Source organism: Sturnus vulgaris, chromosome 24, assembly GCF_052056855.1.
Source record: "Sturnus vulgaris isolate bStuVul1 chromosome 24, bStuVul1.hap1, whole genome shotgun sequence".
Lineage (NCBI taxonomy): Eukaryota > Metazoa > Chordata > Aves > Passeriformes > Sturnidae > Sturnus > Sturnus vulgaris.
This window is the reverse complement of record NC_142266.1, coordinates 6,717,754-6,728,886: the sequence shown is the minus strand read 5'-3', so window position 1 is coordinate 6,728,886 and position 11,133 is coordinate 6,717,754. Positions and strand designations below refer to the sequence as shown.

The 11,133-nt window shown below is 56.6% G+C and overlaps 2 protein-coding genes across 13 annotated transcripts; both read left to right on the top strand.

Moving 5' to 3' along the window:
* The first annotated feature begins 427 nt into the window (after positions 1-427).
* STMN1 (stathmin 1) lies at positions 428-5,871 on the top strand. 9 transcript variants are annotated; one of them, XM_088178229.1, is made up of 5 exons: positions 428-606; positions 3,240-3,310; positions 3,995-4,167; positions 4,870-5,061; positions 5,361-5,871. In XM_088178229.1, exons 2-5 carry the CDS (start codon positions 3,298-3,300, stop codon positions 5,427-5,429), a joined length of 447 nt encoding a protein of 148 aa, XP_088034355.1. In that variant the 5' UTR covers positions 428-606; positions 3,240-3,297; the 3' UTR covers positions 5,430-5,871. The 9 variants fall into 9 exon arrangements, with proteins under 9 accessions (XP_088034355.1, XP_088034358.1, XP_088034359.1 ...); XM_088178232.1 differs by having other exon boundaries at positions 460-606; positions 3,157-3,310; XM_088178233.1 differs by having other exon boundaries at positions 524-606; positions 3,154-3,310.
* Positions 5,872-7,620: 1,749 nt separating this feature from the next.
* Positions 7,621-10,696, top strand: PAQR7 (progestin and adipoQ receptor family member 7). 4 transcript variants are annotated; one of them, XM_088178227.1, is made up of 2 exons: positions 7,621-8,064; positions 9,439-10,696. In XM_088178227.1, exon 2 carries the CDS (start codon positions 9,478-9,480, stop codon positions 10,507-10,509), a length of 1,032 nt encoding a protein of 343 aa, XP_088034353.1. In that variant the 5' UTR covers positions 7,621-8,064; positions 9,439-9,477; the 3' UTR covers positions 10,510-10,696. The 4 variants fall into 4 exon arrangements, with proteins under 4 accessions (XP_088034353.1, XP_088034352.1, XP_088034354.1 ...); XM_088178226.1 differs by having other exon boundaries at positions 7,642-8,230; XM_088178228.1 differs by lacking the exon at positions 7,621-8,064 and adding an exon at positions 8,181-8,283.
* The last annotated feature ends 437 nt before the right edge of the window (positions 10,697-11,133 follow it).

Below are 11,133 nucleotides of genomic sequence, written 5' to 3'. Positions count from 1 at the left end.
AGGGCTGAGCACTGGCTCAAGCCTCTCACACAGGTACCAGACCAAAATCCCCGAGCCCAGGAAGCCTCATTTCCTCTGGGAAATCCAGGGATCATCCCAGGATAAGCTCATTGATTTGACTCAAAAGCATTAATATTAAAGCCTCCAACACACTGTTGGGCTGCAGGGGCGATAATTAATAAATGATAAAGTGAAACACAGGCTGGGGCTCTTGGCTGCTTTGTCTCCCACAACGTTTCATCCAAGCACTCAAGATGTTTCCTTGGAAAACACGTGTGTGTTGTGGGTGCCATGGACTTGTTTTCCCTGGGATGGAGCTGGGAAGGCCACGGAGCTGCCAGGAACGATCCCAAAGGGACGAGCAGGTGGCAGATTTTGAACCTGGGATCCCGTCAAATCCCACAAAAAAAAAAAGGTTCCACCACGCAGCTGGAAAATGGCTCTTCCCAAGCCCACTCCAGCCTCTCCCAATTCTAGCAGCTCGGCGGCTGGATGTGGTTTCCATGGAAATAGACGTCAGATCAGCAAAAAACAGGGCCAGTGTTTAAAATAATCTCTGTTTTGAAAGCTTCCTGCCTTTCTGTCACAATATTAACCTTCCTCAAGGTAGGATTCCTCTCTTTTTGGTGCAAAATCCTTGGGTTTAAGAGGGTGCATGGCAAGGGGGGGTCCTAGAAAAGTCCTTTTTATTTTTTGGGGGGCTGAGGGTGTGGAGGCTGCTGGGCTGGGGCTGTAGAGGAGGATTTTGTTGTGTGTCCATCTGCCTTTTGTGTGGATTGAGTCTTGGCGTGGCCGGAGCGTGGAAACCACCACGGGAATTGCACGGGATTCATTTGTGTGGAACACGTGGAGAGAATTTGTTTGAAGCACGTTTGGGAGTGAGGAACTTCCCTGGGGGTGTCCTGGGGAGGGGAACACTCCCAGGGCGGATCCCCTGTGCCCATTCCGTGGAATCTGCACAAATGAGGATTTTTTTTCTGGATGTGCTCGGGCTCGCTGGTGTCACCCCAAAGGACAGGAGAGGAGAGGGTGGCCTGGCCCCCAAAACACTGCGGGGCCACTGACCCTCCTGTGACCCTGAGATGACCAAAGGGACTCGGTGGTCATCTTGATGGTGACCAAGAGCCCTGAAGGTCTCCTGGCCCTCAGGTGGCCATGCCCTGACATAGGTGGCCATGTCTCTGAGGTGACCATGGATCTGAGGTTACCACAGATCCAAGGTTACCATGGCCATGAGGTGACCGTGACCATTAGGTGACCAAAGCTCTGGTCATCCCAGCCAGAGCTCCACTCCCACCATTCCCCCTGTCAGGCCGGACACCCCTGACGGCAGCACCGGCCCTGATGCCCCTGTGCCTCCCACCGCAGGGGTGGGACACAAAGGGGATCGCAGCATCTCGGGGGGCAGGAACGGGATCCCAGCGCGGGGCTCTGGGGGCCGGAGGGTCCCTGGGGACCGGGGGGCGTCGCGGTTCGGCCCCGCACCCCCGGCCCAGCCCGGGCCAAGCGCGGGGGCAGCCGCCCCCCGCCGGGGGCGAACTACAACTCCCGGCATGCCCCGCGCGGCCAGAGCTGGGGGGGGGTGTCGGTTGGGGGGGCGCGTTCGTGAGAGGGTGGGCGCGAGCCCCCCCAGCCCCCCCCCGGCGGGCGGCACGTGCCGGCGGGCTCGGCCAATCGGGGCGGGGCGGGGCTGGTCACGTGCCTTTGTTTGGCGCTTTTGTGCGCGGCGGGGCGGGCGCGAGCGGAGTGTGGCCGGAGCGGCGGCGCGGGCAGGTGGGTGCGCGGCGGGGCTGGCGGTGACTGGGGGGCGCGAGTACGGGCGGGCCGCGGCCGCGGGCGCCCCTCATCCGTTACGCCCTCCGCGTTTCCAGAAGGCGGAAGAAGAAAGGGGAAAGCGTCGGTGCTTCTCGGGGGTCCGGCGTCCCGTTAATGCGGGTGGCGGAGGAGTCCCGAGGGTGGGTGTCAAGGTGAGGGGGGGCTGTGCAGCGCTTTGCGGGCGTTTGGGGCAGCGGTCGCTTTTGTCCCCGCTCGCGGGCATCGCGTCGCCGCCCGTTTTTTGGAGCGTCGCGGTGACAAAGGAAAGGGGGACAATGAGAGGGGGATTCCTCGTATGTGTCCCTGCTCCCTTCGTGCCCCGATCGCTGAGGGGAAGGGGGTGCCTATTGTCCCTCAGCGAGGGGCGACGCCCTATCCGCGGCAGCGGCGCCCCCTCCCCTCCCCGCCATTGTTAGTGGGGAAGGGGCGGTATCCGGGCGACCGCGCCCGGCGCCATCGAGCCGTGAGGGACCCTCTGGGAGTCCCCTGGCCCCGCGTCGCTCCCCATTGCTCCCCGTCCCCTTCGCCCCTGAGGGGCTGAGGCGGGTGGGGGGGGGCGGCCCCGCACCTGAGGCGGGGGGCGGCAGGTGCCCGGATGTTGGCGCTGGCCCCGCCCCCTCCCTCGAGCCCCCTCGCGCGGGCGCGCGCGCGCTCTCCCCGGCGGTTTGAATTCGGTGCGGTTGGAGGGGCGGGGGCGGGCCGGGGGCGGGGCCTGCGCTGCCGCCTCTGCCGGGATTGGCTGCGGCCACGCGGGAGGCGGGGCCTGGGGCGGGGCGCGCGGTGCCCGCTCCGCTCCCCGGCCCCGCCCGGAGCCCGCAGCGGCGCCCCTCGAACCCCAGAAAAAAAAAAACCCTTTTTTCTTTTTTTTTTTTTTTCTGTAACGGTTTCTAGACTTTTTTTCTGGCGTTTTTTTACGACGCCTCGTTTTCACAAAGTGTCCTGGGCGATGTGCGCCCTCGCTGTCTGCCGCGGTGTGAAGCATCTGACTTGAGCTGCGCAATTAAAAGCGAATTTTAAATGAGCTCTATTGCGCACATTTCGGATCCGTCGGGAGTGGCAGGGATCCTGGCTGTGCTGTCCTGTGGTGCGTCATTTTTTTATTCGGCGAGCTCTTTTATGTGTGTGAGAGCAGTGAAATCCCCATAGCGCCATGCTAAAACGGGGGTCTTTGTTCGAGTACCTTAAGGTGGAATAAAACAGATTGGAGATGCTCTAATAGCACACCTGCAACGCCAGTATTTCCGTAATCTCTCCGGTATTCCCAGCACTGCCCATCAGCTCCACAAAATGCCTGGAATCACTGACTGCAGTGACCTACCTTGCCTGCCTTTTGTTCAGCAGGTCTAATTCTGTTCAGCAGTTCTGATTAGAAGGAGCAGCATCCCCGTGCTGGCTGTTGAAAGACACATCTCTTTGTTATCTAGGAGCACACCTGACTGACCTTCTCCCACACTTGGCTTCTGGACTCTTATTTTCTTGGCCATGGCTACTTCTGGTAGGTAGAATTCTGTGCTAAATGCTCTTGTGTCTTTTTGTTGTTGTTGTTGCCTCCTAATTTCCTTGGGAATAACTTAAAAACCGAATGTAGTGAAATGAGCTGCTGTCAGCAGGCTTTTCTCCCATCTTGGGTGAGGCTGGGTGGTTGTGAAAACACCCCAAAAGAGGAGTCTGGCAGCAGATGGGTTCAGCTCCCTGCAGCCATCTGCTCCCTTGGCTGTCACTGCCTCATCTCGGGGACCACGCGGGTGCAGCTGACACCGTGCAGGGCTGGGACAGAGCCCTGCCTGCGGATTTCTCTAAAAACCTTTTTTGTTTTTTAGTTCTTGCTTCTCTCAGGTTCCAGGCAAACATCTGGAAATTCATCCTCAGGTTTGTGACTGGAAGGAGAATGATTTTTGATTTGAACTAACGAACTTGTTTTCACAACTTGGGATGTCGAAAGCTAAATTAAAACATCAGGTGCTTGGGTGATGTGGGATTGAGGAAGGGTTGCAAAGGAAATGTCCACATTTTTGAGCAGTATTGCTGTGCTGAAAACAAAACTCCTGTCTCGGATGCCCTCCCTCGGGGAACTTCGTGGTGCTGAATTTTGGTCGCCTGTTTTTGATGTCGCCTGAGCCAGTTTCTCCATATAAAATACTGGTTTGTTTTGTGGCTGTTTTTTCCCCTCCGTTCCCAGACATCCAAGTGAAGGAGCTGGAGAAGCGAGCCTCTGGGCAGGCCTTTGAGCTGATCCTGAGCCCCCGCTCGAAAGAAGCCGTGCCAGAGTTCCCTCTGTCTCCCCCAAAGAAGAAGGATGTGTCGTTGGAAGAGATCCAGAAGAAGTTGGAAGCGGCAGAGGAGAGGCGCAAGGTGAGTCTGGAGCAGCTGAAGTGAGCTCTGCTCCACCAGTTTTGGGGGTTTGGGGCTGGTTTTTTTATTTGTTTCTTGGGATAAGTGTGTTTTTTAATGCTAAATTGAATCTTAATGGAACTTACTAATGAAATCCCTGGGGCTCTAATAAAGCTTTATGGTCATGGTTTTAATTCCAAAGAGACTTTGAAGAAAAACTGGGAGGAAACATTGCTGAGAGGGGCAGCTCTTTCAGGAAGAAGCTGTTTTTCTTGTCTTTTAACACCAGAACAGATGAATTTTCTCCTGGAAAATGCAGCAGTGACTCTGTAATGAGAAGCTGGGGAATGAATTGTCTGAGTGATGAAAGATGTGGCTGGGGGTGCAGCCCTTGAGGGTGGCAAGGCTTTGATTGAAGTGAGCCTGACCTGAATCTCAGTGATTCACCACTCTGAGAAGGGGGGATCGTCAAGGGAAGTTCTGTCAGTGTTAGCATAAAAAAAAAAAAATCCACGTTCCCTCTCCAGAAAGATGCCACTTAACAAAATCTGCCAGTAATGAGAGAAACTGAGCTTTGCAGGTATCCGTGGTGTGAGATGCAGGTTCTGTGGGTGGGAGGGAAGGCCCAGAGCTGTGTCCTGCAGAGCTGTTGGCAGCAGAAGGGCACAAAAGGCTCCGAGGAGCCGGGGCCGTGCCCTCACTGCCTGCCCCGTGTCCTGCCAGTCCCACGAGGCAGAAGTGCTGAAGCAGCTGGCAGAGAAGAGGGAGCACGAGAAGGAGGTGCTGCAGAAAGCCATCGAGGAGAACAACAACTTCAGCAAAATGGCAGAGGAGAAGCTGACCCACAAAATGGAAGCCAACAAAGAGAACCGTGAGGCACAAATGGCTGCCAAGCTGGAGCGCTTGCGGGAGAAGGTGGGTGTGGAGCCCTGGCACAGGGAGCTGGCCCTGCTCCCTGCTGGGAAAAGGAGCTAAAACCCCCCCCAAATAAACCGTGCACACCAGGAGGGTGCCCCAAACAGGTGGGGAGGGCGGTGGTGGTGTGGTCCGGTTATGGAATCTGTAAAAGGCTTTGCAGAATTGCAGCTCTGTGAGAGGGATGGATGGATGGAGCTGGAGCAGCCTCTCCCCTGAAGCTCCAGCCTGTGCCCCACACTGGTGTGGGAATCCTTTCCTTTCCCTGGATCTCACAGCTCCCTGCTGCTGTTTTTCAGGACAAGCATGTGGAAGAGGTTCGAAAGAACAAAGAAGGGAAAGACCCCGGCGAGGCCGAGACCGACTGACTCCGTTCTGGAAACTGATTCTCCCCCTCCTCCAAATATCCAAAGACTGTACTGGCCAGTGGTTTTATCTTTGGTTTTGGTTCGGTTATATATATATTTTTTTTTTAAGTTTCTTAGAAACTGATGTAGAACTGTAAAATTAGATCCAAACTGTACACTTGCTTTGGGGGCTAGAGGGGAGATCTTCCATGTGTCACTTTTCTAAAGTGTTGTCTTTCCAGTGTAGCTTTTTCTTCTCGTTGCATCCTTTTCTACGCCAGTGCACTCGCTCCTGGGTTGATGGCAAGTACTGTATCAGCTCTGTAAGACCTTTGTGCAAGGAATCTGTAGTAACTGTTCCATGCTGAATATCTGTTACACTTCAAACAAAACTCTCTGACTGTCCAGCCTGCTAAAATACTGCTGTAACCGAGTGACTCAATAAAGCTGCACAGTGCTGTTATCCTGCTCTCCTTCCTCAGGAGCCGAGGACTGGGTGGATGGGAAGGGCTGGAGCAGCTCCCTGCTGCCCTGGGCACGGCCCCAGTGCCCCAGAGCCCGGCATTGTCGTGTGGCTGTGACAATCAGAGCTTTGTGTGACACCTCAGCAGTGTCAGCTGTGGGCTGTTTGTGTCCCAGGGCCCTGAGCCACCTCCCTGTGCTGCGGGGACATCCCAACAAACGGCCCTTGTTCCTCAGGGCTGGGGGAGCCTGCCTGCCACGGGCTCTGGGGACACCTGGGTGGCACAGGGGGGACAGCAGAGCCCTGCTGGGTGAGGGGAAAGGCTCTGGGGACAGGAATTGGTTTTGTCTTGGTGCTGGGGTAGAACAGCACCTGCCCACAGCCCGAGCTGTTTGTTCCTTCTGGGCTGGGGTGCTGAGGAAAGAGGATTTTTAGGTGGATTTGGAACAGAATCACTGTGTTGCACCCCAAACCCTTCCCCTGAGTGTACCCACAGGTGCTTGGGCTGCACTGGGGTGTGAACAGGCACCACCAACAAACCCAAAAAAATCCTGCCAGAGCTCCTGGGGTGCCACAGCCTGTGGAGGTGGCACTGGTGGCACTGCTCTCAGTCCTTCCACTGTCCTTGATCCTGGCTTGGCTCCGAGGTTTAACTCCACACCCGGAGCACCTGAGGATGGGAAATCCATAGAGAATTGTTTTTTTAAGGGACTTACGGAGTCCTGGGCCACTGAACTGTCCTGTGGGCTGTGAGGGAGAAGGAGCCTCAGTTCGGGAAGCTTTTCCCGTGTCCCACCGGGCCCTGCCGAGCTGATCCTCGAGAGGAGCAGTGGGACACAGCCCTGGAATTCTGCAGCGGCTCCCTGCCCTCAGGGATTCCCGGGAACGTTGGGATGCTGCGCAGCTCGAGGTACGAGAGAGTCTGTGCTGCTCCCTGCTGGGGACAGCGGGCGGCTCGGGGATTTGGGAGGCTCCTCTCGGCATTGCCCAACAGCGAGAAACCTGAGGGCCCGGGAATGGGGTCGGGCTCTGCCCAGCAGGGTGAGCGCAGGAAAATCTGAACTTTGAGACAAAGCTTGTGAGTGAGAGAGGTTGAACACCTGGCACGGTGTAATGGAGGCTGGAGGGAGCCCTGGAGCAGCTCCCGAGTACAAAATGAGGCACAGTCAGCAATGAAAACTCACAGATCTTCATTTTAATATAATTACCTGCTGAGGAAAGAGTGTCCTAAATGCCATGTGGAGTTTTTTCTCCTCTCTCCAAACGTGGGGGAGGAGAATGGCAGCTCTGCCAAACCCCAAATGGTGCTGGAGCACAAATCGATGCTAAATGCGAGGTTTGGGCTTGCCAGAGCTGTCAGAGCTCGGCGCGGAGCCTTCTGTTCCCTCCTCTTCCTTCTGCTCCACGTGTGTGCCGTGCCTGAGCCGGGGATTCAGGCTCTGGGGTCTCTGAGTGTTCCTGGGGGGGAATTTGAGGGGTGGGAGGAGGGAGAGGACAGCAGTAACCTGAGAGCGGGGTAAAGGATGGGAATGATCAGGGCAGGAGAACAGAACTCAGGGGAAACAGGGCTGGAGACAGGTTCCCTAAGAATAACAAAACCCAGCTTTTTCCACCTGCGGAGGGAGGGAGGGATGTGGAGCCGTGTCGGGGCTGCGAGGGGAGGAGCAGCAGCTCCAAGGGGGCTCCGCGAGGGGAAGGGGCACCAAACCCCTGCTCATCCCACAGGGGAAACATCCCAGGGGAGGGAGGGAGAACCATCCTGGGCCGCCCAGAAAGTTCGGCAGGGCTGGAGCTGCTGCTCTGATCGGAGCTGGAGCAAACCCGTGGTGCTTTGAAAATGAAAGCTGGCTGTGCTTTGGGAGACTTTAGGAGGCTTTGGGAGGCTCGGTGCCGCTGTGTGGCGAGAGCAAACAGGGATGTAAACAGCCGGGGGCGAGTCTTTATCATCACAGAAAAATTCAGCGGGAGGGGTGGATGCTGCTGGGCAAAGGAAACGCTGCGGAGGAAACGCCAGGCGGCTGAGGCAGCGGTGCCGACAGGTCGTGGGGAGGTGCAGGCTCTTGTTTGGAGCACCAGGCACATGGAGGATTTCCAGGATGCTCCCCCTTCGTAACGGAGCTTTGCTCAAGGCTCCATAGCTGGGAAGAGCTCGGCAAATTCAATCCTGCTCCGACAAGTTTTGGAGGAACTGAGGTAAATAAACACCGCTCCCTTTCCTGCTTCGTGCTTGGCTGCTCCCGCTGCTTCGGACACGGCATCTCCCCGAGCAGAGCCCGGAATTCCCGCAGGAATTTCTTTTCTGGAGCCAGAGCGAGGCCGGGAGCACCTGGAGGGCAGCGCAGCCCCGGCACTGAGCGAGGCAAGTTCAGCTCTCCGGGCAGTGTTTGCTTCCGAGCTGCCCGCGGAATTTAGGTCAGAACAGCTGAACTTGGGAGCTTCTGCTTTTGCCCTCTGTCCGTGGCAGCGCTCGGGGCTGTTTGGGAGCAGGAAAAGGTTCATGGGGGGAATTTTTCCCTGGCAGCCCGAGAAAGTCGAAGCTTTTTGGGGGGGTTTAAGGGGCCAGAGGAGGGGTGGGATCGCCCTTGGTGAGAATCTGTCCCAGCCGGGGGGGCTGTTTGGGATGTGGGGCCTCTCTAACCAGGCCAGGTGGGCAAAGGGCATTTGGGAGGAAATCAAGCAGCAAAGACTTGGTTGTTTTTGGTTTTTTTTCTGCATCTGTGCCCTTGGATTCAGGCAGGAATGAGTTACAGAATGACTTTGATGAGGAAATTACAGAGTTTTTTAAAACAAACAGTCCCATCCCCACCTCCCGCTGTTCCCAAACTTTGAAGAACTTTTCCTGTCTCTGAAATGAGGGCACTTGCCAGGGGTTGAGGGGACAGCACTGGAGCTGGACTTGAATCAGGTTTTCTTCAGGACTTGTCTGAGCAAGAGCAGGTAAAGTGGGGGGAGACTCTCATTTTGGGCATGTTCTGTTCAGTAATTTTTTAAGAAAAGGCTGAACAAGCTGGCAGGGCTGCCTTTATCTGGGTAAGGACAGCAGCTTCCAAAACATAAATATGAAATTCCTGCTCACAAAGATTACACTGCTGGACCTCGGTGGTCCAACAGGATGAACTCAGGCCACACTGGGGGAAGCTGCTTGGAAAATCAGGAGCTGAAAAAAGGAGGAAAATTCCAAATGCAGGAGTTGCAGCCTCTGGTATTTGTTGGTATTTGTAAGGACAGATGCTGCAAACTGTTTACAGGAGGGGGAATCTGGAGTGGGAAGTTTGTTTAGGATGCTTGGTTTGTTTAGCAGTTCCCAAACCACAGGGAAGGGGTGAGCCAGGCACTGATGTGTCCTGGTGTGTTCATTATTGTCATTTAACCCCAGACTCGTGTCCTTGGGGCTCCCCACGCAGCAGAGGCACCTCAGGGGTTCTTAAATCTCCCTTCAGCCTCCTTTCCATCACTGTCCTTGGGGATTCTAGTGGGGGGAAACCCCAAGCCCAGCATTTGAACAGCTTGTTGACTTTTATGTTAAAATCCCTGTTAAACCTCACAGCAAAACTCTCCTTCCCACAGGTGACTTTACACAGCAAGGACCCGCAGTTTGGCCTCACCATGGCCACGGTGGTGACGGAGAAGCTCAGCCAGCTCTTCATCAACGTGAGGCAGCTCCCTGAGCTGCTGGGGCCGCTGTCCCCGGGCACGGTGAGCAGCGCCGAGGTGCCGCCGGTTTTTTGGAAGCCCTACATCCACGGCGGCTACCGGCCCGTGCGCCAGACGTGGCGCTATTACTTCTCCACGCTCTTCCAGCAGCACAACGAGGCCATCAACGTCTGGTCACACCTGGGGGCCGCCCTGGTGCTGCTGCTGCGCTTCCAGCAGCTCTGGCAGCGCGTGGACTTCGGGCAGGACGAGCACGCCCGGCCCCTGCTCATCATCCTGGCCGCCTCCATCACCTACCTGACCTTCAGCAGCCTCGCCCACCTGCTGCAGGCCAAGTCTGAGTTCTGGCACTACAGCTTCTTCTTCATGGACTATGTTGGGGTGGCCGTGTACCAGTACGGCAGCGCCCTGGGCCATTTCTACTACGCCATCGAGCCGAGCTGGCACGGGCACGTCCAGAGCTTCTTCCTGCCCCTGGCTGCAGCCCTGGCCTGGCTGTCCTGTGCTGGCTCCTGCTATGCCAAGTTCCACTTCCACCCCTGCTGCCCGCTGCTGGGCCGCCTGTGCCAGGAGCTGCCCTCGGGGCTGGCCTATCTGCTGGACATCAGCCCCGTGGTTCATCGCATCTGCACCTCGGCACGCCCCGACCCCGCCCTGCTCTACCACAAGTGCCAGGTGCTCTTCTTCCTCATCGGTGCCTTCTTCTTCTCCCATCCCTACCCCGAGAAGTGGTTCCCTGGGAAGTGTCACTTCTTTGGGCAGAGCCACCAGATCTTCCACGTGTTCCTGGTGCTCTGCACGCTGGCGCAGATCGAGGCCGTGGTGCTGGACTACGAGTCCAGGAGGGAGATCTACTCCTCCCTGCAGGGGGACCTGGCTCACGACTTCTCTGCCCTGTTCCTCGTCACTGTCACCTGCTCTGTCCTCACAGCTGCCTACATGGCCCGGAGGGTGAAGAACAAGCTGGGCCTCAAGGAAGAGTAAAGAAGAAATGAGCTCAGCCCAAATCCAGCCCCAAGCCCCCAGATGCTGCTTCTTGAACTGTTACTCAGCAAGTGCTTTCTCTAGAGAGTAAAAGAGATGCTTTTTATGCTTTTTTAATCCAGCCTAAGTTCCAGCTTGCTCATAGTTCACGGGTTCAGTTCACCTCTGAATAAACAGTTGGAACAAAGTGTTTTGTGTGCCCTGATGGGCTGGGGAAGGCTCTGGGAAGCTGCCAGGGCTCCCAGCATGAGATAAGGAGAGGCATCTGGCTTCTGTTAGACTCTAAACCATGGAAACAGACCAAGGTGAGGTTGTTTAAACCACTAACGTGACAAATTAATTTATTATCATTTCAGGCCCCTCTTATAGGGCTGAGGGAGCTGTTCAGAGCTGTTCCTGCAGGGGCAGGGCCCTTCCTTTACCCTGAGGAACAGGATGGGCACAGCCCTGGCACTGAAAGTGGGGGAAGTGGAGGGGTTGATGCGATGGGGAGCCCCAGCACTGGGTCAGGGCCGGGAACAGCTGTGGCTGCCGCAGCTGCCGCCCCAATGCGGGTACAGGGACAAAGGCGAGGCCGCTCCGACCCCACAGCCCCAGTGCTGGTCCCGGTCTCGCTGCTCTGAG

Excerpts from the sequence above, each read along its gene's own strand:
- STMN1 (XM_088178229.1), top strand. Across the intron at positions 4,168-4,869 it reads CGGCAGAGGAGAGGCGCAAG|TCCCACGAGGCAGAAGTGCT; the intron begins GTGAGTCTGGAG and ends GTGTCCTGCCAG. Across the intron at positions 5,062-5,360 it reads TGGAGCGCTTGCGGGAGAAG|GACAAGCATGTGGAAGAGGT; the intron begins GTGGGTGTGGAG and ends GCTGTTTTTCAG.
- PAQR7 (XM_088178227.1), top strand. The coding sequence starts at position 9,478 with ATGGCCACGGTGGTGACGGAGAAGCTCAGCCAGCTCTTCATCAACGTG.